Below are 27428 nucleotides of genomic sequence, written 5' to 3'. Positions count from 1 at the left end.
ATAAGTACCATAAGTATCATAATCATCAAGCTTTTGGTAACTCAGGCACTTATAGTTGGGAGTTGTATGGAGTAGATTATTAAAAGAAAAATACAAAAGGGTTGGTGGTTTGCACTCTCTCCGCGATTCTGTCCTCTGAATTAAGGGCTAGATAGATGGCTCAGTGGTTAAGAGCATCTACTACTCTTGCAGAGGACCTGAGTTCAGTTCCCAGCACCCAAGTCATACAACTTTCAACTGCTTATAACTCTAGCTCCAGGGGATGTGGCACCCACACTCACATATGTACATTCTTACTTACACACACAAAACATAATTTTTTTTTAAGTTTAAAAAGAAAAGCATCAGAAATGGTGTGATAAGGGCTAGAGAAATGGCTTTGCCTTTAAAGGTTAGACTTACAATGAAAAGTATAAGAAATGGTGTGACAAGTACTTATTGATTTATATAATTAATTGCTGGTTGTGTTTTCTCTGTGAAGGCGAGCTCAGGAGGTGTGGTTTAGCACAGGCCATGGCACACAGTTGGTAGGCAGGAGTGACTTCTGAGTGGCTGAAAGTGAAGCCTATCCCATGGGCACCTCAAACTCAATACACTCACCAAGTGCATGCTACCTGCAGTTACAGATGCAAATATTCATAGTCATATGAGTGTTCCCACGGTCTCCACTGCCAGCCATAAGCAATGTCCTAGATTATTCCTTCTATTACATGTGTCCTGGCCGCACAAGAAGCAAGACTTCATTGTAATATGAGGTCATGCTCTCAGCCTCACTACACTCATGGCTTCAGCAGCAGTCACACAGCAGGAGTCAGTAGCCTTTTTTCTAATAGTGCTTCTTGCCTTCCAGCTCACTTCTCTTGGTCCTGGTGTTACCTCAGATGAATGTCTTCCTCAGTCCTTATCTTAGTTTTTTTCATCTTACAATAGAGGTAATAATAGTACCTGTGCCATAAGGCTCCTATTTTCTTAAATCAGTCATACGAGCACTTAGCACAGTGTCAGAGCATTGTAAGTGCTCAGTTACTGCAGAATAGATATAGTTCCCTTTGTGATCGCTAGGCCCTGCTCACCTCTCTGGCTCCTTCATCCCCACTAGTCTTGCCATTAAAATCACATCTACCCTTCTAATCCCTATCCTGCCAGTCTGCTTCACACCTCCTGGCTTACTCTTGTTCTCACTTAGGCCCAACAAATCTTAAAATCTGATCTGAGCCTTATTTCCTCCCCTAATTCCGTCCTTCCTTCCTTTCCTAGACAGTTATCATGGTCTCCTTTGCATCTTGTACTTGACACTCCCAATACAGACTATAAATATATTCATGTGTGTGTGAGATAAAAGCATATCTAGGGAGGCAGGCTGGTTGGATTCACTTTATTAATGTGATTGGAGCAGAACTTTGACATCTAACACCAAGCGAGTGGGTGAGTGAGGCAGTCCCAGCCCCATGGTCTGCTGAGAACTGGGACTGGTGACACTTGCCAGCAGGATGGGATGCACATCAGTCATGAAGAAAAAGCAAAAAGGAGGCACTGCCGGTTAGTGTCCAAGGCAGGCCTGACTGTTCACAGAGAGCTTTGAAGATACAGAAACCACCATACTAGCTGTTACTGAGGCCTACAATCTTCCTGTAAGATTGGCCATGTTGTGATGGTCCTTCAAGTAACTAGACCTGAGTTGAGGGAATAGATAGCTCGTTAAAGATGTTTCCTAGGTACACTCCCTTCATTCACGCACATGAGGAGTCAGACCTCTGTCTCCCACATTCTCAGTGGACCAGGGACAATTTTCCGGCAGGAACACAGCCAGCTGATTTTATCTGGATCATCTGTCCCCAGCACTGAGGAACTATATTCCATTTAGTCCAGCATCTGTCTGTCTTTGCTCAGATACCAGGAATTAACTTAATGCTCCTAATTGTGAGGATCAATTTAGACCTATCAGTTTCTAAATCCAGACATCATTCTGTTAGATCTGCCTACTGCCCTTAATAGCAAGTACGTGACTGCTTGACTACCCATTGAAAAAAAATGGGTTTGCAGAACAGAATGAAATTGTCATCTTAAGCATTTCCTGGCTGCACTCTGGAGTATTAATAATCCTAATTACTTCCAAAAGCAAGATTGCATCCATTTCTGGTGCCTGTGCTACAGACTCAACTGGGCTCTGTCATTGAGAGGGAGTTAAACCTTATCCAACAAAACAAAACAAAACAAAACAAAACAAAAACAAAAAAACCTATCCTTAAATTCTGTAGCCATTTTCTCATGGAATTCTCTTTGAAGGAACCTCCCTTCCCCCTATTCAAACTGATCAGACACCAACAAAACACTCAACTTTCTTACCATTTCCCCATAGCTGTGCTTTAAAAAAATGTTTTGTGTGTCCTAGCCTGAATATTCACATTCCATTTAGCTAGGGGTTTTCCATGTTACACAAGCCTATCTCTCCATCTTGAGAGGCATTCAAGACAAGCTCTGTTGCCTCTAGCTGCCTTTCCCCCTTTATTCATTATTGACTCAAAATGTGTTATGAACTTAGAAATAAAACCAAACTGTTTAAATTGTGTCTGAAGTAAGAGTATGTAGCTCAAAGGGAATGTATTTCCTGCCCTCATGAATGCTTTTATTTCAGTGGAGGGGGCAAGACATTAAATAACATAAATACAAAAATGACTTTGGAAATGAAATACTTCTGTATATCCGTCATTGTTTTAGAGTCAAGCTCAAATGTAAGCCTAAATGCCAGTGCTGCCTAATTGCATTCTAGTCTGTCTCTGTTTTCAGCCTACCTGTCTTCTGACAGGAAAGATGGATGGAGGAGGGACAGGGAGCACCTCTTTTAAAGAACAGTGAGCAAATAAGTTAGGACAGAGTACTTAAGAACCGAAGGAACTGTGACTTCAGGCTACTGAGCCCGCACAGAGCAAGCTGTCCAGAGTTCTGAGTCCTGACTCCACTCTGCCATGACATGGTCATAAATAAGTCATTTGGAGTCTCTGGACTTGGTTAAATACATAAAATGGATTAATCCACTGCTTTTCAAAGTACATTCTGTGGAACACTTACAAGTTCAGCACTTGCTACCACCAGGCCATCCTGGTGAGGATCAGAAAGAGCCAGTGGGTTTAGAGCTTGGTAGGAGAGGAAGTGAAGTTGGAGAAGGAGTGGGGCACAGATCAGCCTTTTTCTCACCCTTCTGCCCTCTACAGGACTGGAGCCTCACAAAACTGCCCTGTCGAGATGCAAATGGATTTGAGGAGTAGATAGGTTAAGCAGGTGATCTCCTTCCTCCTTTTCTTCCTCCCCTTCATCTTCCTTCTCCCCCTCTGCCTCCTGCCCTTCCTCCTCCTCCTCCCTGTCATCACCACTGAGCTACATGCTAACCCAGCCCAAGCAGGTTTTCTTTACTACCAGGTGTCTCAGAGTTTGAATAGGAGAGCATGTTTCATTATTAATCAAGACAAGAAAATGTTATTCAGTACATTTATTTTCCTAACACTTGAAAAAAATCTTTTTTTGAGACTAGTAATCCTGAGAATACTGGTTGAGAAAGTAACTATATTACCTTTGCCTTTCCTTATTATGCTGAGATCATGTTCTCCTGTGTTTTCTTCAGTCTTTTCCTCCTTAAACAGGAACAGGGCCCTTGCCATCACTGCATCGTTTTCAGATTGCATCTGTGGTTGACCATTTATTCCCTTTGCCCACTCTTCTTCACCCGGGGCTGTTCTGTGTATGAACGTGCCGGAACATGCACGATTCCAGAAACCGCTCCCAGGATTGTGCAAACTCGAACACATCCAATAATTCTGCAATTAATAGGTAGTTACCATTGTGACCAAACAAGTGCTGTGTTCAGATCTGCAGTGATTATCCTTGGTGTGCAGATCACATGCGCTCATTTGTAAATGCATGTGTGTGATCACAGATTTGCTCATCACTAGTTTGTAACTAATTTCAGTGTGATTGTGCTGTCTTCTCTAACTCTACTTAATGTGAGGAGGAGGGGACAAGTTTCTACTTGAACTTCTTCCCTCATAAATCATTCAGACTGCAGAGCTGTGAAAACAGAATCAGCTCACACAATGAAACACAAGCACAGTTATGACATTGAGTTCCTATAGCATAAATCATTCTATTTGTTCACTACAAGAGCAATGAAGCCAGGCATAGTGGTGCATATCTATAACCCCCATGCTTTAGGCCAGTCGAGGCTAGTACATGTTACCGTCCCCAGAACCAACACTGAAAGGAGAGAATCCAGTCCTGAAAGTTGTCCTCTGACCTTCACAGGCAAAACATGGCATGAAAATGTTGCCCCACCCTGCCAATCGTCCACATACATACATTCACACAATAATAGTAAATAAAAATAAGAATAGCACTTTGGCATTTTTGTTTTCATAATTTGGTTTGCCTCAAGGACACTAAGTAGCTCAGTTATTTACTGGGACACCCCTTATGTTAACGTGTGATTCACATCATGTTTAGAATAACAGGAAAGAAACTTTCACCTAAGAATACCGTTGGTTTCTTCCCTTAGGTTTATAAGAGTATAGTTTCTTCTTTAGGCTAGTATTCATTTAAAAGTTTTTCTTCTTGGAAAATGCTTTGCAATGATAGTGGAGCTTGAGTGTTAATCCATCCTGCCAATAGTAGGAGGAAAACTTTGAGAAAGGGATAAAGCTCTGTTTTGCAAAACTAGCATTTATTCCATACCAAATGCAAACTTTTGTAAAATCTACCTCACCAGTCTTTGTGAATGGAGTAGAATCAACAGAATCTGGGCTCTGAAGACCTAGAGCATGAGCTCAGCCTTGTTGCCAAAAATGGCTGCAGCAGTGGGGATGTGTTCACACACCCAGGCAGCCGTGTCAGTGATGAGCTTCATGGGGGGAAGGCAGAGCCTTGGACGTTCCTGAAGCCAGCTCTGTTTTTCTTTTTTGTCATTTCAGTTTATGAACCCTGCTATCAGTAGCTGCTGTCCTGTTAGTCTCCCTGCTCTTACTGTCTCTGTAAAAGATTCCTTTCCCCTTTTGCTTTTGGGCTTGAGTAGCACCTGAAGAGAGAAGCCTTTTAAGGCCTGGGAGACTGGCCAGTGCCCTTTGTCCTTCTGTTCACCTACTAAAAGGTAGCATTGTTAACCTAATTCAGTGGGGCCCTGACTCAGTATAAACACTGTTCTGTACACCCAGGAAGACTAATTGAATTGTACAATACATCATTTTTTAGCAACAGTTTCAAGTGGATTGTACTTCACTTCCCTGAACACCATCAGGCTTTTTTCCTCATGGAAGATATTTAAGTGCAGCAGATATTTAAACACAGTAAATACAACATGTAATTCAGAAACAACTCAATTTTGTCTTTCTACGTGGAGCTGGAGCTGGAGCTGGAGCTGGGAGGTGCCGGTTGACAGGGCCATGACTGCTTTGTTCTTCTCTGAAGGCCTGGCCCACTATGCTGTCTGTCATATCTTTGCCTCTCAGATGAGAGACTAGAGGCTACTGCACTCTGGTACCTTGTTGTTTCTGACCTGCTACAGCAGTTAAAGGTCCTGGGTAATTCTGGGGGCTGTTATCTAACCTGGATTTTCAGTCTATTAAGTTTCTTTAACTTATCACTCTGTGCAGGATATCATAGGATCAGACTGCACAAAAGGTATCTCAGAAATAATGACTTATAAACACACACACACACACACTTACTTTAAGAAATGGTGCACTTTTATAGCCCTTTCAGAAATGTAAACTTCAATGTGAACTTTCCACTTTAAGAAGATGATGATGATGAACCTTGTATTTGTGTTTAAGAAGCATACTTTTAATTAGTGCATAATAGCCTCACATCTAGTAATCACAATTCCATATTATACACCGGGGGACCTGGTAATTTTGTCAGCCTGTTGTCCCCTCCTCATTCTTCCCTGTCCACTCTGTCCATTAAATGAGTTTCCACCTATAATTCCAGAGCTAGCTCCAGCGTGACTTGCTTCACTAGGCCTACCTAGCAATCTGTTCCCCAGGAAAGGCAATTCCTCTCCTTTAAGCTACCTTAAACCTCTGAACCTCTGTGAACCTCTGTGGCTCTAGTGGCTGCAGGTTGCATATGTTTTGTTGTGAGTCTTTATCTTTTGTCCTAGTAGCCCCTTGAGGGTAGGGCTTGAATTCCTTTTCTTCATTAGCGAGCTTCTGCTGTGGAATGTAAGGCACAGTGGATTTTCAGTTTTCTTTTTAATGAACAAAGTTGTTTATTTTAGTGCTCAATCCCAGCCTTGCTTCTGGAGAGGGTTAGTGGGAACTTCTAGGTTTGCCTTCCATAAATAGAGGCTCAGCCAACTCTGTATGTCAGTAGGCAGTTTACACTGAGTATCAGCAAATGGGCATAGAGAGAGTCCAGTTACCCATGTGTGATGGTGTGTTGCACTCTGGAAGTTCCTTTCTCATTCTCTGGTCCATTGTTTTTCCAATGTACTATTTACCTCTACTTAGAACAATGCCATTTAAAAACAACTCAAAGATTAAGGAGTTGCCTCGATATATTGACGACAGTCAGCCCACATCCACAGGCATTCAACTAAGGGCTGCTACTTTTTGAGCCATTTCTATTTAGTCAGTTTACTTTCCATATAATTTTTCTCCCTCCCTTTTTCCTTTTTTCCTTTTCTTTATTTGCTTTAATAGTCCTATTAATATTTCACAATTTGTGTAGTTTTTTGGTTTTAAAAAATACTTTTTTATATTGTGGAGTGTATGTGCATGCATTTGTATTTATGTAGTTTTTGAAGACTATGAGTTCTTTTCCCACATTGCTTTGAGATAATTACAGATTCACAGGAAATTGAACAAATAGACAGGAAGCATTTAAGTACCTTTCCCCGTGGTTTCCTCCTGTGGTCCCATCTTAGGTCACTACAGTAGGATATATAAAACCAAACAAAGCAGAACCATGACATGTGATGTGATGGATTTGTGTAGTTTTGTGCCATCACAGGTATAGGCTCATAAATTACTAGCACAATTGAGGTGTGGAGTTAATGAATTCCTTCCACATTTACCATTTGAGCTTCTGAAAGGGGAAAAGAGAAACTTTTCCTTTGTGGGTGGGCCTTCCATAAGCAGTGTATAGAAATACTACTACTTTGTCACCAAGGTGTGGCTCCCAGGCAGAGAAGACAGGTGTGGAAAGCTGGGGGTGATTCACCAGCACTGATGGCCAAAGCTTGTTTTGCAGGTGTCCAAGCAGGCCAAGGAGTTTCTGGAGTATGTGTACGAAGAGCCCCTGATCGACATCCAGCAGGAGAACCCCATGCTGTACCTCCACGCAGAGCCACTGGCCACTGTTGTACGACTGCGACAGCAGCTGAAATCTCTCCGAGCCTATTTGTTCAGCTGCCGGGCGGCAGTGGCGGAGGATCTGCGCCGCAGGTAAGTCGTGGATGCCATTCCACTCCAGTTTGTTTTTCCTGCCTGCACAGGATGGTGGTCAGACACCCCTGAACACATTTCCCAGGGCTGTGCATCTCCCTCCACCACCTCCTGCCCCTGGCTCTTTTGACTCTCTCCTTTGACCACCTAGTCTATGGAGCCAAGCACAGTGAACATTACTTCTCAGCTTAACTCAAGGCTTTGAGCCCATGAATGAGTGCTCCTACCAGGTTGCTACGGTCAGGTCTTACTCCAGGGGCTTTCCATGGGTCATAGAAGCAGATCTCAGAGCTTTCCTAGGCTCTACTTATTGCCTACCATCTGTTAGCATGAGCAGGTTTGAAATATTTCACAACTAATGGCATTTTTATAGGAAACACGTAAAAAAAAAAAAGTAGGAAACATGATTATTCAAATCTTTTTTTTCTATACAAAACCAAATATACAAACTTTGTAGCTACTGCAGGCAGGAAAGCTCAGCAGTAAAATGCACATCCTAGGCTTCCGCCCTTCATCTTGCACTTGGTACAGGTTACTCTTCTTTCTGTAACTAAGTCAGTTCATGGTTCATAGAACACACAAGGCCAAGCTAAACTCACATCCTTAAAATGAAGTTAAAATGTGCTTGGGCTCATAAAATTCCTTTTTTTAACAGTTGTATTTTACGAGCATTTAAATTCTCACCCTTGGCATATACAAACCAGTTTATACTTGAAATAATTGTCGATGGCATGCATAAGTCCCTAAAATACCTTTTGATTTTTTTTTATTGTAATAGAAATGACAAGCCGCATGCATTAGTCATAGTAAATGTTTTTGGAAGTCAACCTACATGCATAAGAGCCTTTGGATAGAATCAAAATGAGTTTGCAATTTGAGATTCAATTAGATCCAAAGAAACTGCCATGACCCCAGGCATCTGAAGAAGACGTTTCAGAAAGAACTAAATGTAGCTAGTGAAAGGGACATGCTCTCCAGATGGGCTCTTATGGAGTAATAATGCAAAGGCAGCTGCTGTGGAGCGAGACACTTCTCATTCAGTTACATAGTTCTTTTCCAGAGAGCACTAGAGACATTTTCATATAATCTAGGCAGATCTTAATTTTAAAAGCTCAGAGCTCTTTTCCAGGGCTGGAGAGATGGCTCAGTCAAAATCATTGCTTGTATTCCAGAGTGTTTGATTCCCAGCAGCCAGCCAACATGGCAGCTGACTACTGCCAGTGACCTCAGATCTGGGGGATCCTACACCCTCTTCTGGTGGGCTGTACATACATTCATGCAGACAAAACACCCACAGTCACCAAATAAAAATAAATATACCTAAAAAAAAAAATCTCAGGACTTTCTTTGGAAGACAATAGAATTCAGTGTCTTCAATTCATTTAGCAACTGAATTAGAATCAAATTTTTTATTTTTTAGCTCTCAAAATATTCTTATTTTCTATTTTAGTACTTTTTGGCTTTGCTCGGAGCTTATGTTTCTTGTGCCTATATTTGTGGATGATATGAACATATGCACATGGGAGTCCTACTAGAGACCTTTCTGGCATAATGTTTAGCTTTGGTTAAAGTATTCCAAATAGGGCATGCATTTGCAAACTGGATAGAAGGCCTCTTCTCTTATGGATGACTAACAGTCTCCACTCCAGCAGTCCAGTGGTTTGCCACAGAGTGCTATGCCTTACAGCCAGACCACCAAGAGAAAAGTGGGGGTTTAGGACAAAGGCCTTGAGGGGCTGTTCCCAAACCCATGAGAATGAAGACGGTAGTCTTCCTTTCCTTTCCATTCATTTCTTTCTTCTGGGCTTGCTCATGGCCATTGCATAAAGCAACCTGTGTGGTTTTGAGTGGCTAAAGGACAGGCATGGGAGGAAGAGAAGCACCCATGGGTATTAAATGTCACTTGAGGCCACTGAACAGTGAGCAAGACCAATCACCTACTAAGCGTGAGGCAGATGTCTTCCAGTTAGCTTCTCCTTTCTTCTCTATTGGTCTCTTATCATGATGTCTAACCAACCCATCCATCCAGACCTACAGAGCTTAAGAGAAATAACTGATCAAATCAGAAAAAATATTTAATCAGGCATCTCTCTTGGGAGGGTCAGGCTACTCTAGGACATATAATACAGTTTACTTAAATAAGTCTTTTTCCTTCTCTTCCTGCTTAAATCTATTTTGAAACCTTTTCTTGATAAACTCCAGTTTTGCTACATTAAAAAAAAAATGTCTACTTAAGTTTCTGAGATAACTATTAAATCTTTCCTCTCCCAGAATGGTTACAATACCTTTATAACTAGCTAATATCACTTTCCCCTCTCCAGTCAAACCTTTACATTGGATGCATTATTAAATTCACATATGGGCTTCAAAGTCTTCCCAAAGGTAGCCAGTATATTGTTCTACTTTCTCTCATATGCTGTACTTCAAACAGACTGTTGTTCCACTCAATATAGACATAGTTATGAGAATGAAGCATGTTTTGCATAACTGAAGTGTTTACAACAGTGCTGGTATATAGTAGGCACTCAGTATATAGTATTATTGTTATTAATAGTGCTTTCATATCAAAATGTTCTGTCATCTGACTTCAACATTCCATTTAAAAGCCATTCCTGGTGTCCTCTCTGCCAGAACTAATGTAGTTCTGTCGCTGTATGAGGAGAGAAGCACACAGAGAAGTAGGCTAGAAAGCTACCGGGCATCTGAGTGTGACAGACTCACCCTGGGTACAAGCAGTGAGATACTGTTTCCTAGAGAACCTTACAGGAAGCCCATTCTTTTTTTCAATTTTCATTTTTTTAGTTTTCCTACACTTAGGTACTATTAAGATGAAGTTGAGGATGGTGCATACCTGAATCCCAGGACTTAGGTATGTAGGGGTAAGAGGATCAGTAGTTCAAGGTTATCTTTGGCCATATAGTATATTCAAGGCCGGTCTGGGCTACTTGAGATCCTGTCACAATAAAATAAAGTACAGTAGAATAACATTTGGTGACTGGATGTGGTGGCACGCACTGTATTCCCTACATTTATGAGGCTAAGGCAGGAGGCATGCAGAGTCAAAGCCATTGTGTGCCACAATAGAGAGATTGAGTTCAGCCAGGGCTATAATGCAAGACCCTGTCTAAACAAACCAGCAACAGAAAACGGAGGGTGGCCAAGTGGGTAAAGGTGCTTGCTGCCAAGTCTGGTAACCTGAGTTCAGTCCCCACAACCCACGTGGTAAAGGAAAGATCCAACACCTACAAACTTGTCCTTGGGTGTGCACATGCATCCCGTAGCATGAACATGTGTGTGCAGAACACACATGCACACAAAGAAAATAAAAATGGAAAGGAAGAAAAGATCAGTATATCAGTGATAAATAGTACGCTTACAACTTTCTTTTCATAAGGGGAAGTATGTGGACAGGGTAGGTCTTTTTATATCAAATCTTTTGACCTCCGTTGAAATATGACTGTTTAATGCAGTAATTTCTCAGACAGTGCTTCCTACAGCAGCCAGTTTATAATGTCCCCTCTGCTGTCTTCTTTGTCTGTAAACATAGCTGTAAACATGAAAGGGGATTATTACCTACTTCATAAGCTAAATTTCCCATTTGCAGAGCCACTCCACACCTGCTCTTTCATTTCTATAGAAATGAGATTTTGAAGAACAAAATGAGCCAACAGCACCAGGTTCATTCACAGTGTACATTTTAGGGCCCCTGTTTGAGCAGAGGACAGAGTGTCTCAGGGCAGGGGAAGGGAGGAATGACTATTCTCACACATACATAGAGAGGCTCATAGAGGCAGGTGCTGATAGGTAACAGGGAAACACCAACAAAAATCACAGAGAATGCAGCTCCTAACTAGTTATAAAAGGCATTCTCTTCCTGCCTGCTTTTACTTCAGAACGAGAGTGGTCATTAATCACCAGAAAGTAGGCCCAACATGCCGAAGACCTGTCAGCACCGTATAAACAGAGTAAAACAAACTGTTAATATTGCTGTCTCGAGAAAACTGGAAACAGACTGATTAATCGTATTGGCGCTTGACCGCCAGGGAGCCAACTTGGGTCTCTGCCTTATTAGGGAAGTCACAGTTTGCTTTTAGGCCCTTGTTATTATGACTGTACGGTTTTCGTCCTCACTGTTTTTGTTATTGTTGTTAAATGGATGTCTCATTCTCGAATCTCCACTGCAAATCTTGACTGGCAGCACTGATTAGTTTAGCAAGAGTCAGTGTCTTCTATGAAGCCTCAAATGTTTACAGCGCTGACAGTTCTGTTTCTGATGACTCCCAGATGGTGACCCTGCTGAATTAGCTCAAGGCCTTGTTAACTTTTTGTTGTTAGTAGAGTTATTTATCGTGTCCACACATGAAGGTGTGTGAAGAACTCTGGGAAATCTCGGCAGTGTCGGGAAGCATGGGATCAGTAGCCATTAAGGGGCATGTTTTGGAGGGACATGAGGAAGAATTGCCTATATGTTCAACTCAACTCAGGGCTAGGAGGATAGGTCTAAATCAGAGGTGCAAAACAAGAGGTACTTCAAGGCTAAACTTGGCCAACAGACCTATTTTGTTTGGTCTTACAGGAATGGCTGGCAATAAGCTCTGAAATGACATTTTAAAAGTTGGAGTTACCTATGTAATGCTTGCATCGTGTGTGTGTGTGTGTGTGTGTGTGTGTGTGTGTGTGTGTGTTGTGTGTACACGTGTGTGTATACACGCACATACATACACACACACAATACACACACACACACACACACACACACACACACACACACACACACACACAAGTTGGGCATGGTGCTATGCTTCTGTAATCCAGGAATTCCTAGGCCAGATGGGAAGCATAGGAAAGAGAAGCCTTAGAGCTCACAGGCCAGCCAGGCTGGCATATGGCAGAGGAGAGCAACAAAAGAGGAGGGTGTGGGGAGGTGAAGACTGGCACCTAGGATTGTCCCATGACCTTTACATGTGCTTCATGTTGCACATTTACATCCGTACTCACACACGCATTAATTAATTGTATTGGCATTTGACCGCCAGGGAGCTCATTTCAGTCTCTGCCTTATTAGGAAAGTCACTTATGCACACATATCATACACAGTTACACCACATACCCAGAATAAATAAAGAAAAAGCAAGAATTTACACACACACACACACACACACACACACACACACACACACACACACACCCCTTCCCGCTTCTCCTTGAAATTCGGAAGCTCTCATCGTACAGGGCTCCCCTCATTTTTATGTAGCAGGAATCTGCTTTGGATATAGTCTCTGATTATTTTATAGATACAGTAATCTACTTTACTGTAGTCTCTGCTATTCCTATTGTGCCTTCAAGCCCAGCATCTCCTGGAAAACATAATAATGCCTGTCCTGTTTCTTAATCCCAGCCTGTCTTGTTCATTCCCAGTAGTTCCTGGGTTTGCAGGCATTTGAGATTTTTAGCCCAAGATTCATAAGCTTAAATGATAAGAACAATGGGTCTTAGATACTGGAGTCCAGCTCTTGTTTCAGGTTGGGGTTGCCGAAGCTTGGCAGCAGTCTTGTTCTATCAAAAGTCAAACATGAAGGCCCTTATGGAACAAGCAGAAACAGTAGTAGTTCAACTTGGACATTTCTTACAGATGGGTTGGGGGTAGGCTGGTATAACATGCTCTCCAGGCATTTGCTGTTTCCTTGGAGTAGCGATTCCAGGTTACCACAAAGCTAAAGATTGCAGCTGGGCCACCAAAACTGAAGAGGGGGACAAAAATAACAACATAATAGCACCAATGCAGACGGCTTTGTAGGCCCTGAAGTTAGACATTTCTGCCTCAGAGCTTACCTCTGTAACAGCTCTCAGAGTTGGTGTCTCGCCTATACACCAGGAAGTCTAAAGATAAGGGGAAAGTACCTGGAACAGAGTATGTGCTTGGTAATGTTAGCTGTCCTGTTTTTTTAAATAAGCATTGAAACTCAGAGAGCACAAGAGATAATCAAGGAGGAAGAGGTGGAAAAAAGCTGAGCCTAGAGGCAACAAAGAGCCTGGGTCTTTCTGTGTAAAGAGTACATCATTAGGAGGAGTCCCCAGATGTGGACTGTGGCCCTGCAGTGGTGGCACAGAAGAACCCCCGCAGAGAACACGTCCTGATTGGTCTAGCGCATTTAACTAATACCTTCCACTTAAGTTTTCTTCACCTGGATAATTAAAAACAAAGCAGAGCAACCTTCTCTCCAACCACCGCCTAAGCTGCTACCTCAGGTGTTCCTTCAACTATTAAAACTTGTAGGAAATCTCCGTTTCTTCTTTGTCCTTTCTTACTTAAATCTGGTGGGGACTGCATGTTTTGAAGACATTGTGGCTGCTGCACACTCCTGTTTCAATGACCTTCTGACCATTGTGGCTACTTTCTCCTGGGTCTCTTGTCTCCATGCCCTCCTTTATCCGCCAGCTGTTCTCTGCACCTTTGCTGTCTCCATGCCTTCCCCCAGTTCTCCAACAGGAGTGAGAGGCATGCCTCCACTACCTTTCTTCATGTTCCTAGTTCCCAATTGAGTCTGTCTGGCAGCCCCATGCATGTTCGAAGGTAGCCTTTCCTCAGGACCCTTGATGGTCAGCCGCAGGAAGGAGTCATGACCCATCTGCAAAGAAAACTACAGTGACTGGGAAGAGATCACCACCAGCTTGTGTCTCTAGCTGCCTGCTGGCTGTTTCCACTCATGTTGTCCGTAGAAGTCACTGAAGCCTGAAAAGCATGCATCTATGTAGCCTAGACCATTTTACTTAATTTCACATCATTTTCTTACTTGGCAGTAGTCTGAACTCTATAAGCTCTCCCACCTACAAGCCACTGTCACTGTAGACCCGTTCAGATGCTGCCTCTTCCTATGTCTGTTCAGTGGTCTCTTCCAACAGTGATCCTCAGTTGACACTCAAATGCCTTTACAATTCTTCAGGGCCATATCCCGAAAGGCTCTTAGAGGACAAGGTTGTTCTGTTCCTTCTTAGAGCTAAACTAGAAACCTGCATCAGTTAGCTGTACAGTAAGAGCTTACTAGTCATTATATTGATACCATTTAACATTTTTCAGAATTACTTACAGTTATTAGAATTTTTTATCAACAAGAGGGGCTCCCCAAGAATCTATAACTTTCTTTACAGCAGTCCTTTTAGGCACATAGGACAAAGGATACTTCGAAGAGAAGGGAAGGACTTTGGCTTAGAGGCTCTGCCTTGCCCACAGAGAAAGGCTGGTGAGCAGCAAAGTCCAGCTGGAGCTGACTTTCTTGTGCTCAGATCACAGTATTTTCCCAGTAAGTGATGGTGACATCCAAGGTCTCCATACTCTTTAAAAAACGTTTTAGATAAGGTCTTCCTATGAGACTGGCTCTCACTATGTAGAACAGACTGACCTTGAACTTTCAGTGACCCACCTGTCACTGCCTCCCAAATGTGTATCACCTGTCCTGGCTCATGCTCCTAAGAGGTCCATGTTTCATTCCTCCTCAAGACTGAGGCCTTTAGAAGAATATGAAGAAAAACAAGGCAGTCGACACACAGTGGGGAGTGAGGAGGTAAGAAGGCTGACTGGTATTGTGCCTGGGCTCAACAGCAAGCTCTGCCATCCACAGGGAGCCAGGAAGGACAACTGGCTTATTGCTAGCAAGTGCATTTGCATAGGTCACCATTTGCCAGATGTTTCCATTTCCCAGACCTGGAAACTTAAAACCATAGCAGTATCTGCAGGGTTGCTCTGTGTATGTCTCTAGCCAAAACAGATACTAAAAACAAACAAAACATCATTATTTCTCTCTATCATTTCATATAAGAATATAGTAGCACTAAAAAAACCAAAGGCAATCAAACAACTTTACAAAAGAAAATTAATTTTAAAAGCTTTCTAGCCCCTACCCTCTTGCCATTTTACCTTAGGCCACATCACCAAGACTGACACCATCTGCTGGACAGGGTTTCCTTCCTCCGTCCCTCCCTCCCTCCCTCCCTCCCTCCCTCCCTCCCTCCCTCCCTTCCTTTTGTTTGTTTTTCCAAGACATGGTTTCTCTGTGTAGCTTTGGAGCCTATCCTGGACCTCACTCTGTAGACCAGGCTGGTCTGGAACTCACAGAGATCAGCCTGTCTCTGCTTCCTGAGACAGGTGTGCACCACCAACGCCCAGCCTGGAAAAGCTTTTCTTAAATCCCATGTTTCTCTTCTGATGACTCAAATCATTCGGTTCTGCTCAGGTATTCTCATTCTTTGTCATTCAGATGTGAGTTGGCTTTGATATGGCTGGTAAAGCCCTTGTGAAATAAACCTAAACTCTTTCTTCCCAGTGCTGGTCCAGGGCAATCAGTACTTTCAAGCCTGGATCCCTGGTGATCAGAGCAGGGTCACATTAGTGTCAGGGAAGGAAAATGTTGTTTGTCAATTAATTTTGTCTTTGGCTGGTTGCTCTGAAGAAGACCTGACTTGACTTTCTCCTGCCTCCTAAGTCTCTTTTTTCTCATTTCATGCTTTATTTGAAATGGTGTTTATATCTAGTATGAGTTCCCACCACCATGTTAGATTCACTAAGCAATGGGCTTTCAGCCATTTTTATTAACATTATCCTGCCAAATTTGTGTTGGGTTCCCCTTCTGTTCTACCTAGAGTTACACGGGTTTTCTAGTGAGTACCCTAGAAGTGTGAGGCTCAGTCCAGTGGATGAAATGGCATTTGCACAGTTAATATTATCAAGTTTACTATGTCTAAACCAGGCTCAAAATTCCTGTCTCACCTCCATGGCAAACCACTCTTCCCTATGTCACTTAAGGACACCATCCATTTTTCCAGGTCACACTCCTTCCTCTTGGCAAACCCTAGCAGCTTCAGCTTCAAACTGTGTCTTCTCTTTCCCACATTCGGTGCTGACACCTGGTCCAAAGCACCATTGTGTTCTCCTGGATTGTCGCAGTCACTGGTCACCCTGCTTCAGTCTGTTCTTAAGATTCCGGCTGCAGCTAATGTACAGATTGGATGAGTCACTTCTGGCTAACTAATCTAATAGCTTCACCCTTCACTCCAAGTCAGAGCCAAAGCTGTGCACAGTCTTGTCCCCATGCAACCTCTGTCTCACCTCCCACCACTTCCTGCCTCTGTTCCAGTCGAACTGGCCTTTCTGTTGGTCCTTAAGCATGCTAAGGAGCTCCTGCCTGTGTTTCTATATCACCTGCTTGCTCACTTCTTCTAGGTCTTTATGTACCATCACTTTAAAGAAGCATCCTTGACTGTATTTTGAATTCCCACAAGTGTGCAACCTAGCATCCCTGCCCCCATCCCTGCTGTCGTCTTTCATTGCCTTTTCACAGCTGGCAGGGCATGGTATTTTGTCAACTTGTTTTAATGTACAAAGGTTGTTCTTTGTTCAACATATGCTTCTACTCTTACCAGCTACATGGCTTTTTATCTGTATTGCTCAGTGCTGTATCCCCAGGGCCTGGAACAGCACCTGATACAGAGTGGAGACTAATAAATATTTGTTGAATAAGTTCATTAAGTAGAGAAAATTCTGTTACCAAGATTCTGGCAACTTCATGTGGTCAAACTGAGTTTTTCTTATTGCCATAAATATAATTCATCATAGAAAACAAAAATAATAAAGCAATCACTATTTTTCACTTCTCTGGGCATTGTTTTCTAGAATTTTTCTCTATAAATGCTTCTTTCCCATTAAAATGGCTTCATAGTATATGATTTTCATGTAATCATGTCATGTAGTTGCACACTTTTGAGACAGGGTCTCAATCTGTACTCAGGTTGGCCTTAAAGTCATGACAATCTTCCTGCTTCAGCCTCTCAAGTTCTGGGATTACGGGTCTGAGGCAGTATGCCTGACAGAACATCTTTAATGTCAGTAAAGGTTTAAAAAAAATCATGAATTACTGAGTGAAACTGCTATTGTGTTGTGTTCTTAGGCATAAAAGAATATTTTGAGCAGTATACTCAACAAGAGTCCCAGCAAATAGTGAGATAGTAAAGTATCTCCAGAGGCTGGGGAGATGGCTGACAGGGCAAAGTACTCACCATACACCATGGGAACCTGAGTTTGAATCCCCAGCACTCATGTAAAAGCTGGGCATGATAGTACACGTCTGTAACCCCGGTGCTGGTGGGGTGAGACAGGCAGATCCCTAAGGCTCACTGGTCTACTAACTTAGCAGAAAAGGTCTCTCTCTCTCTCTCCTAGAGAGAGAGCGACATAGTAGGTGGAAGGAATATCTGCTATAAAATACCAAATGCTATTATGATTCAAATATACTTAGAGTTGGGGAGGTGGCTCAATGGTTAAAGCTGTGTTAGTGCTGGCTGGCTGGGCCTGGTGGCCAGTGTGTAATTGGGACCTCAGATGGCAGAGATAGACTCCTCAGACCAAACTAGCTAGCAAGACTAACCATGTTGGTGAGCTCTGGGTTTGATATAGAGACCTCAACTCAATAAATAAGATACGAGAACAATTAAGAATGTTCCTCACATCAACTTTCAACCTCTACAAACATACACATATACCCCTCCCCTCTCTCTCTCTCTCTCTCACACACACACACACACAATGGGGAATTAGAGAAAAAATATGCTTAATTTATTATGAACTCACAGATCTTAAAAATCTACCGATGTTTTGTGTCTCCTTGATTTTAGGAATATCTTGTTACAAAAATATAAGATCCAAGTGTGGAAAATATGGTTAATGTTGAATTTTAGAAGAATAAGCCCATTCCTCAACAGTACTAGCATGTGTGTGTGTGATATGCCTTGTAGGATCTGGGAACCAGGGGTGGAACTTCATCAGGCTTGCACACTAGCGCCTCCATCAGCTGAGCCAGTTTACTGGCCTAGTGTTCTCCCTAAAATAGTATCACTAAAGACCAGGCACTTATTAACACTTCAAGTGAATTAATAGTACTTCTTTATGCTTAGTAAATGAATATGACTTTTTTTTTATTCTCTAGAATTAGCCAGGCTTTTATGGATAGTTTCAACTTAGTTAATTTAAACTGTTATTTGCTAAAGTTGGGCTACAGTTTTAACAGACCAGCTGCATGAATCCACCAGAGCTCAGAACCTATAAAATATAGATGCCATTTTGAAAATGTTTGCAAGCAACTAACCTTAGTTTGCATCATAATTGATTTTTCTTTTGGACCAACTCTAGAAATGTTGTTTGCAAGTTGTCTGCCTTCCTGTTCTCTTGTGGTGCCATCCTTCCTTGTCTTTCTCCAGCCAAAATATATATTTGATATTTTATATATAAATATACATATCAATATCATAAATCTAAAATGGAACTACAGACTGCCTGCAGGACAGTGCCATGCCATGGTAAATAGATTAATAAGCTTTGAGGAGGGAGTGCTGGGAAGGTTTATATTAAATATACTAAACTGTATACATATATAGCTCTTTACTGAAAAATTCTTCAAAAAGTTAGGAGTAGTTTTGTCTTATTCCAAATTAAAATTTATATATATATATATATATATATATATATATAATTTTCTGGAACACTGTAGGAAAAGTATGACATTCTTGTTCCTATTTAAACTACTTTAAGAATTTGAGCTAGGGTGTATAAAAGTGATGTGATCTGTCACTTTTATACCCAGGTCCCAGAATAATCACAGCCCAAATTACTTCCAAGTATTGCTACTCCAGTCTTTAGATTGTTGCTAAGTAGCTTACACATACTTTCTGAATGACCAGGTAAAAGAAACCCTCATTTCTTGTAACTATCTACTCAGCTATAATACCTTGTGCAATCTTGCCACTTTTTCAACCAATGAGATTAGCAAAATGAGGTATCTAGAGAAATGATTGAAGCTTATTTCTTCAATGTGGGTTCTCATCGAAACACCTGCCTTTGATTTCAAATTGTTTTTCCATTAGCTCAGAGCATGGCTGGACGCATGAGTCCTCTCCACATCCAGCCTAATGTAACTATTTCAGGAGAGTTTGCAGCTCATATCTCGAACACCAAATTGCTTCATCCTGGGATGCCTCACAGTGCTTTTTACAGATTCCGATGTGGGTGTATGTGCCCTCCAAAGCAAAGACAAAATGGCTCTTGCAACTCAATACAAATTACCTACACTGAAAAACACAGCAGTAATATGTGAATAAATGGTTTTCTTTGTAAATTATCTCTTACTCACCTCTATCTATTTTTCTTTGAGACCCTTATTATTCAGAATCAAATTTTGGAGGTTTGTATTTGGTATTATCTTCTTGATTGTATATGTGAATATGTATGCTGTGAGTTTTTTTCTTTAAAGACTGTTTGATTTGAGATATTTCCATTACAACACCCCCTTCACTTTAGTCGTGTGTGCATGCATGTAGAGACCAGAAGACAGCCTAGGGTCAGCTGCCTAGGGTCTGAAGCCATGTGCCTTGTTTTCTGAGACACAGTGTATTATTGGCCTGGGGCTTACTGATTGGGATAGACTGGCTGGCCAGTGAACCCCAGGGATCTTCCTGTCTCTGCTCTCCCCCTCTCACCACCAGACTGGAAGTACTTGCAACCACATCTGGCTTTTTATAAAACATATTTTAATTCTTTTGACAGTTTCATACATGTTTATACTGAATTTAAGTCATTTTTACCCCATTACCTTCTCTCATTGAAAGCTTCCTTCTTCCCCAAAAGCCCCTGCCATTTTCATGTCTTTGTGTGTGTGACCCACTGAGTTTAATTAGGGTTGCTTGAAGGAGCATGGGCAGGAGGTTATTTAGTAGAGCATGGGCAACTTATGGGTGGCTATGCTTTTAAAGAAATGGACATCCCTTCCCCAGCTATTATTAACTGCCTAGTCCTTCAGGGGCTAGAGAGATGATTTAGGACTACTGAGAGCCTGTAGTGCTCTTCTATAGGACCTGAGATTGTTAACAACCACATCAGGTGGCTTGGCTCACAACTGCCTGTAACTCTTAACTCCAGCTCCAGGAGGATCCAACTCCTTTGGCCTCTGTGGGCACCTGCACTCATGTACACACACCTACGCGTAATTAAAAATAATTTTCAAAACTTTAAAAATAAAATAAAAAGGACACTGAAAATCCAATAAAAAAAAAAAAAAAAAAAAAAAACACCTCTCTGGGAGGGATGGCCCTACTCCGTGCTATGATGAGGTGATGAGTGTAGCCACCACATCATGTCCAGAAAGTACCTTTTTGCAACTCACTTCCCTGTCTTCCGCTTCTTCTATTCTTTTTATCCTCACTTCTAAGATTTCCTAAGCCTTGGAGAGGGTGATGCAGATGTCACACTTCGGGCCAAGGACTTCACCATCGCTTATTCCCAGCACTTTGACTAGTGCCAGTTTCTGTGTCAATCACTTCCCATGCAATAAGAAACTTCCCTGACAAAGGCTGATTGGCACTAGTTTATGGATATAACTGCGAGAATTTAGAAGGCAGCTTGATCACATGTTTGTTTAGAAACCGTAGTGAGTTTCCCCCAGGGCCTATGATCTTCTCCGGTTTACAGTACTCAGCTTATGTAGAGTTCCATCCCGTGGATCAGGCCTCAAAGCCAATCTGGAATCCGTTGGTTACCTCATATCATGTATTAGCTGATGTTTTTTATGTGTGTTCTGGGGATTGAACTCAAGTTCCTCCTGCTTAGACAGCAGGAACCTTGCCAACTAAGCCCTCTCTCTCCTCCCCTAGTCTTGGGTTTGTAAGTGCCTCTGAGAGCCGAGCTTCCTGAACATATCATATATATTAATAATTCTATCGGAATCTTGTGAAGAGTCCACTTCCCACCATCCTTTTACTGTCGTGAGTATTGGAACTTGGTGGGAGTCGAAGTCCTCGGAAATTAGTCCCATTAATTGAGTCTTGATTTATTTAACTTAATATCATAGAACAAAATGAAATGAGGTCCCCCTAGCTTTTTTTGTTAAAGACGATTGTCTTTGATTTCATAGGCAATTATCTCTGAATGTTTAACCCTAAGTGTCAGCTAATATATGGGCTCTGAATCATACATGACCTTTTTCTTTTTAGTTTTCATCTTTTCTCACTTTTCTTATTAGAGCAAGTTATAAACGAAGCCTAAGTTACCTTCCCAGTATGTCAGACAATTCCCAAGATGATAAAATAGAACTGTTGGTACTGATGTGGATGTGCTATTTGGTGACTGTGGTCCTTTAACAGGCTTCTTCAGAGTATTCTTTGGTACCAAAGAACTAGATACTGCTACCTGTCGGTGGTGTGATTTCCTTGGATGGATGAGATGGATGTGGAGTTGACGCTCCTTATCTCTTTAGTCTTTGACTTCAGCATCAGGAGCAGCTAAATGAATTTGCATTGCCATGAGCAGGGCCATGCATGTGGTTGGCCTGCTGTAGAAGTGCTGCTGGGCCTGATGATTGATACTGCTATAGTGCAGGGAGGTCACTTCAAGCATAGAAAGCCCGAATGCAGCTGCCTCATCTGAAAACAACTGCTAAGCCAGATAACCTTCACTTAGTTTGTAGCTTTGAATTCCTAATATGATGAAGGCTGGAAGTTGTATCAGCAAAATTAATACATAATACCTTTTATATAACATTTTGGTAAAAACTAGAAGCATTTCAATTGAGAAATTGTGTGTGTGTGTGTGTGTGTGTGTGTGTGTGTGTGTGTGTGTGTGTCCGTGCGTGCGCACGCACACACACAAGCCTGTGTATCCTATGAATTGGAAAGAACTTGCTGTTGTCTTCACATCCCCTTTCCTGTAGATCTTTTTTGGGCCAGGCTGTTACTTAGACCTATTTCTGTGTTCCTGCTGCTATATTAATGTCTTTATTTTAGCATATAAGTATGCCCAACTCTCTCCCATTCTTTACTCAATCCTATTTCCTTCTTTATCGATGGCCCACTTTCTCTCTTCCTTTTCAAGCTAAGTTCGAAGAGTCTCCTGCCATCTTTACCCCTCTGCAATCTGCTGCCTTCCTCCTCCCCCAAACACTCATTATCTGAGGTCCCTGATGAATTCCTGTTTGCTAGGGTGCACAGTTGTTGACCTCCCCACCACCTTTTGTGCTGTGGATTCTGTCTTGCTCCTTGAGAGGCTCCCTCCCTTGGCCTCCCTTTACAAGTACTCCTTCCCAGGCTTCTGTAAAAAATCCTTTTTGGCACTGTTTCTCAAGGGTCCAGTCTTTTCTGTTTCTCAGGTGTGCTGTCCTATCTCCTGTCCCCTCCTGAAACCCACAGGCTGAGACAGGAATCTTCTGCACAGGTTCCATTTGGCCATGCCCACAGTTCCCATCTTCTCCTCCAACAGCCCTGATACCCTCCCCAGCAAAAGCGCTCCTCTCCTTCCTCTCTCAGCAAAACAGCTTCCAGTTACATACTTGACTTAGTGGGAAACTGAGTAATGCAGGCTTCTGAGCTGAAGATCTTTCTGGTGGAAGGTCCCTCTTTTGTTTTTGTTTTTGTTTTTGTTTTTGTTTTGTTTTTCGAGACAGGGTTTCTCTGTGTAGCTTTGGAGCCTATCCTGGCACTCGCTCTGGAGACCAGGCTGGCCTCAAACTCACAGATATCTGCCTGCCTCTGCCTCCCGAGTGCTGGGATTAGAGCTGTGCGCCACCAACGGCCACCAAGGTCCCTCTTTCTAACCCTTAATTCTCCTTAGACCTCTTTATTTCTCATCTAGTCTTTTAAACAAAAAGATTGCTCCCTTCAGTCCCCTTCTGCTCTCAATGATCTTTTAAAGTCACAGCCCTTTGTCTTATTAGGGGCACTTTCTGTGGCACACCACTTCTTTTTAAGTAGATTCAGCATGACAATCAGGGCATGTATGGGTGCGCGAACACACACACACACACACACACACACACACACACACACACACCACACACACACACACACACACACACACACACACACACATCCTGATGGCTGGCTACATCCTACCTCTCTAAGCTCACACTCTGTGGTGTGCCCTCCCAGACAGAGAAACAGCAAAAACTCCCTGCCCTGGAGGGGCTGGCGAAAGCACTGCGCATGCTCCAACCTTTGAGTGACCCCAGGCATCCCTGCAAGTTCAGTCCATTTTCTCAAGAGCCTATATCTGATGGGCCAACTTATATGATCCAAGCCACAGTAGAGCAGTGCTGACTGCCTAACCTGATCTTGGTGTTTGTGTCCTTACCCTGCGTTTCCCCTGTGGTTAGTATGCCTGAACAAAACAATTTCAGAGAGTGTGTTTCCAGTTCAGTTTGCTTCCAGGGAGAGGATTAGCAAGCCATATCTGTCCTGTTGCCCTGTTGCCATGCCTCCTCTAGGTATAAGAGCACAGCCCTGTCTCTAAATGTCTGTAGGAAAATCCTCTTCTCTTTCATTTACATTCAAAAGCATCTCTACAGGAGATGCATTTTTAACAGGTCCCACTTGCCCCTCTTGGGAAATTTATTTTCCCATTTGGCTCAGTGTGTTTATGTCAGTCACAACTTGCCTCCTCTTGGAGAGAAAGGGTGATTGACATTATCGCTCTTAAATGTCTGTATTTTAATGGCCACTACTAAATCCTTTGGACATCATACATCTTCTCCAGATACAGTAGGCTCAGTTCCTTTATCTTTTCCACATATATTGCATTTTCCAGTTTTTATGTCTATCATGATTGACCTCATATAAATTATAGTGTTCAACACTGGAGTATGATGCAGGGAGACAGTAGATGACATGCTTCTGAAGGAACATAGTTTCTTTTCTAGGGAGAGGGAAAATAAATTCGTGCAAAATGCATTTACACAGTTAGCAACATTAAGTAGACGCAGAAGTACCTTCAGCTGTACACCAATGCTGAAGGAGTAGAAAAGAATAACAGGGCTCAGAAGGAAGAAGAACCCAGGAGGAAGGAACTGGAAATTCTCTTCATTGCTCATCAGTTGTTTTCATTAAAGCACCAAACTCAGCACTTACATAAAACCTGCCTGATTGCAGGTAAAACACAAGTCTAAGGACTCTGGCTGTCTAGTGGAATTCAAGGGCATGCCAGGATGATTTAGTTTATGAATAATCATTGCCCCCTATCTAATTCTAACCATAGACATGTTAGGATTTTAGGCCAGAAAGAGTTTTAAGTATCAAAATATAACAGGTTGCAGCTGCTGTAGATTATGTCAGCCAGCTAGCTTCCTTCAGTCCTCCTAAACTGACTGAAACGTCTCTGCAATAATGGAGAAGGTCAGTTGGAACGGCGAGAGCACTGTCCAGCCCACACGTTTGTGTTACTGTATCAGGCACTGCTGCCTTGTTGCTTTTACTTAAGAGACTTCATTATTAAGCATTTACCTTTCAAAATGGTGATTCCTTCCTTCCATCCACTCCCAGCACCCTCTGTCTTCCCCATTAGCATATGATATTGCATATTGCTACCCATAAAACCCCACTAAACAACCATGTCCTAGATTTTTCTTTTCTGCATGTGTTTGGGTCTCAAGTGACCTGCAAATACTTAACAATGTCCAAACAACAAGACCCCAATCCATAAATACAGTGTTATATTCTGGAAAGGATCCTGGAATGAATGAACAACATAAGTGAAATAATTGGAATTTGAATAAATGATGTAACTTCCATAGTCATTAATTGTTTGGTTTTGACCACTATCCTATGGTTGTAAACATTTGGGGAAGCTGGATCAATGCTACAAGGATATGAGCTTTTTAATTATTTAATTATTTAATTATTTAATTATTTATTTTTTGGTTTTTATAGACATGTTTTCTTTGTGTAGCCCTGGCTGTCCTGGAACTTGGAGATCTGCCTGCTTCTGGGTGCCACCACCACCCAGCTAAGGCTATGAGTATTTTACAAACAACAAGGAAACATAGACACCAACTTATGTATGAATGTCCTTTTCAAGACATAATTTTTCCTGCATGAGAAAAATTGCAGAATATCAAAATATACATTTTGATAGTTCTAGACATTGTAATATAAAGAATTAACCCTTATCTATTTTCATCTCCCTTCCCCTTTGGTTTCTGTTCCATCTATTCCATCAATCCCCACAGCTCCAGCAATCTACTCTGTGCTGATGTAAGACGTCCCTTACCCGCTGTCTGTCTCTGGATGTTTAGCACACAGAGATATAACAAGGTCATCCTCCTTCTTGATAGGCTGATCCCATGCTGGCCAGTGGCATCACTGTCTAGTCCCCTGCACTGGAGACCTCAGAGTCATCTTTGACATCTTCCTCACTTTCACTTATTCTAAATGTTGTCAGAACTTAGAAAAGTTCCTTATATGTGTAAACCTTCTCCTTTCTATATCCCTTTGTCATTTCCCTAGAAAGAGCTAATATCTTGTCAGGAATACCTGCTACATTCTCTCTGTCTTCTCTGTTGCCCTTAGAAAGGAGGCACAGGAACAGCTATACTGAGGTACACCTGCACTGGCTGAACTTAGGAGGTATACAAGTGGAGACCAGCCTAACATAGAAAAACCAGTCTCTCAAAAAAGAAAAACAAAACAAAACCAGACCAGACCAGGATAGGAGATGCCCTACTTTGGCAAAATACTGCTATGTATGCATGAGGACTTGAGATTGGGTCCCCAGCACCCATGTAAAAAGTTGGTAGCAGCCAGGCATACCTGTGATCCCTGCTCTGGGGAGGCAGAGACCAGAGAATCTCTGAGGTGTACTGGCCAGCCAGCTCAACCAAGTTGGTAAGCCCAAGGCCAATGAGAGACCCTGCCTAAAAACAATTGGTGAAGAGCAATCAATCTCTGGCCTCCACATGCACATGCTTGCACACACAACGTGCACACACATTCATGTGTGCACAAAGGTCAGTGATTATTTTGCTGCTGCCCTAAAAAAATAATACACAATTATGCCAAAGAACACAAATACAATAGCTAAATCCACCTCACTCCTTCCTGTCCCCAACTCCAAGAATCTGGAAAGAGCACAGTCCTTTGTCCTTAGAGATTCTTGACTTTGAATCCCAGCTTCATGAGACAGATCACATTAGTGTTTACCTCTGAGCCCATTTCTTGTTCTGTAAAATGGATCCCATACTTAATGCTCAGAAGAGCCGTCAAGGCAGGGTGAAATTATGTGTGCTGAGTTAAAAGTGAGCTCCTCTTACTGTTTGTTATTGGTGCTTAAAATGAGGAATGGTGCCTTGATCACCTCTGTCCTGTGTGTTAATGAAGTGGAGGTTGGCTGTATCCCTTGATCCCTCAAACTATGGCCCACTTTTCACAACAGGGGCCTTTCTCTAGGAAAACTTCTGCACTGTGGCAGCACTTTCCCTATCTACTGCCAGCTGCACAGGGCTTGTGCTCTGCTTCCTGCCACAGATCAGCCCTGGACCATTGGAGATGAAGGGAGCCTGGCCTCAGGACCCTGGTTCTATTTCCCTGAATGCAATGTCCTCGCCACTTGGTCTGTGGATGGAGCTGTGTTTTGAAGCAGAACTTTTCTATTCCTACTCTACTTTCCTACAGTTCCAACCTAGAATGTAGCTATTTGGTCCTCCGTGAGCCAAATTTTTGTTCAGCAGATTCATTATCTGTTTCTTCAGTATTGTAGTACAGTGCCTGGTATATAGTATTTGCTTGGTTGGCATTAGATAGACAGAGAACTAACTATGTTCACCTCTAGAGTTTGGCAACTAACCTGTCTATCCTTAAAACTGGAAGACTCAAAAATGAATTTCCCAGCAAGTTATATATTAGGCCAGGGCTTCTAAACCTTGGCTGTGGTAGTAATAGAATTTTTGCTTAACAATCACTTCTATTCTCTCCCTGTGTATGTGTTCATTTCCTAAAACTGCCCCAGTGATTCTGATGGGTAGCCAGAGTTGGGATTTGCCTTTCTAAAAGGCTATGTCCTATGCTTTGGTTCTAACATTTTCTGTTTCCAGACTGTTGTCTAATTACCAGTTCGTTTATATCCTTTAGCCTTACTTAGCTCCATGCTTCTTGAACTCAGATACGGAGACTTGCTGGTGCTTGGCACCTAATGGGTAG

At 42.2% G+C, this 27428-nt stretch overlaps 1 protein-coding gene across 2 annotated transcripts in view; it reads left to right on the top strand.

Annotated features, from left to right (window-relative positions):
* Plekhm3 (pleckstrin homology domain containing M3) overlaps window positions 1-27428 on the top strand; it is a 160643-nt gene that overhangs the window by 66661 nt on the left and 66554 nt on the right. For both annotated transcript variants that reach the window (XR_003481508.2, XM_027397104.2), the window contains exon 5: window positions 7237-7430. Coding sequence is in view for 1 of the 2 variants with exons in the window: in XM_027397104.2 (XP_027252905.1) it covers window positions 7237-7430 (194 nt within the window). In the remaining variant the exon portion in view is untranslated. The remainder of the gene's footprint in view (window positions 1-7236; window positions 7431-27428) is intronic.

Source organism: Cricetulus griseus, chromosome 2 (genome assembly GCF_003668045.3).
Source record: "Cricetulus griseus strain 17A/GY chromosome 2, alternate assembly CriGri-PICRH-1.0, whole genome shotgun sequence".
Taxonomy (NCBI): Eukaryota; Metazoa; Chordata; class Mammalia; order Rodentia; family Cricetidae; genus Cricetulus; species Cricetulus griseus.
Note: the sequence above shows the minus strand (reverse complement) of the source record. Positions and strands in the feature narration are given on the sequence as shown.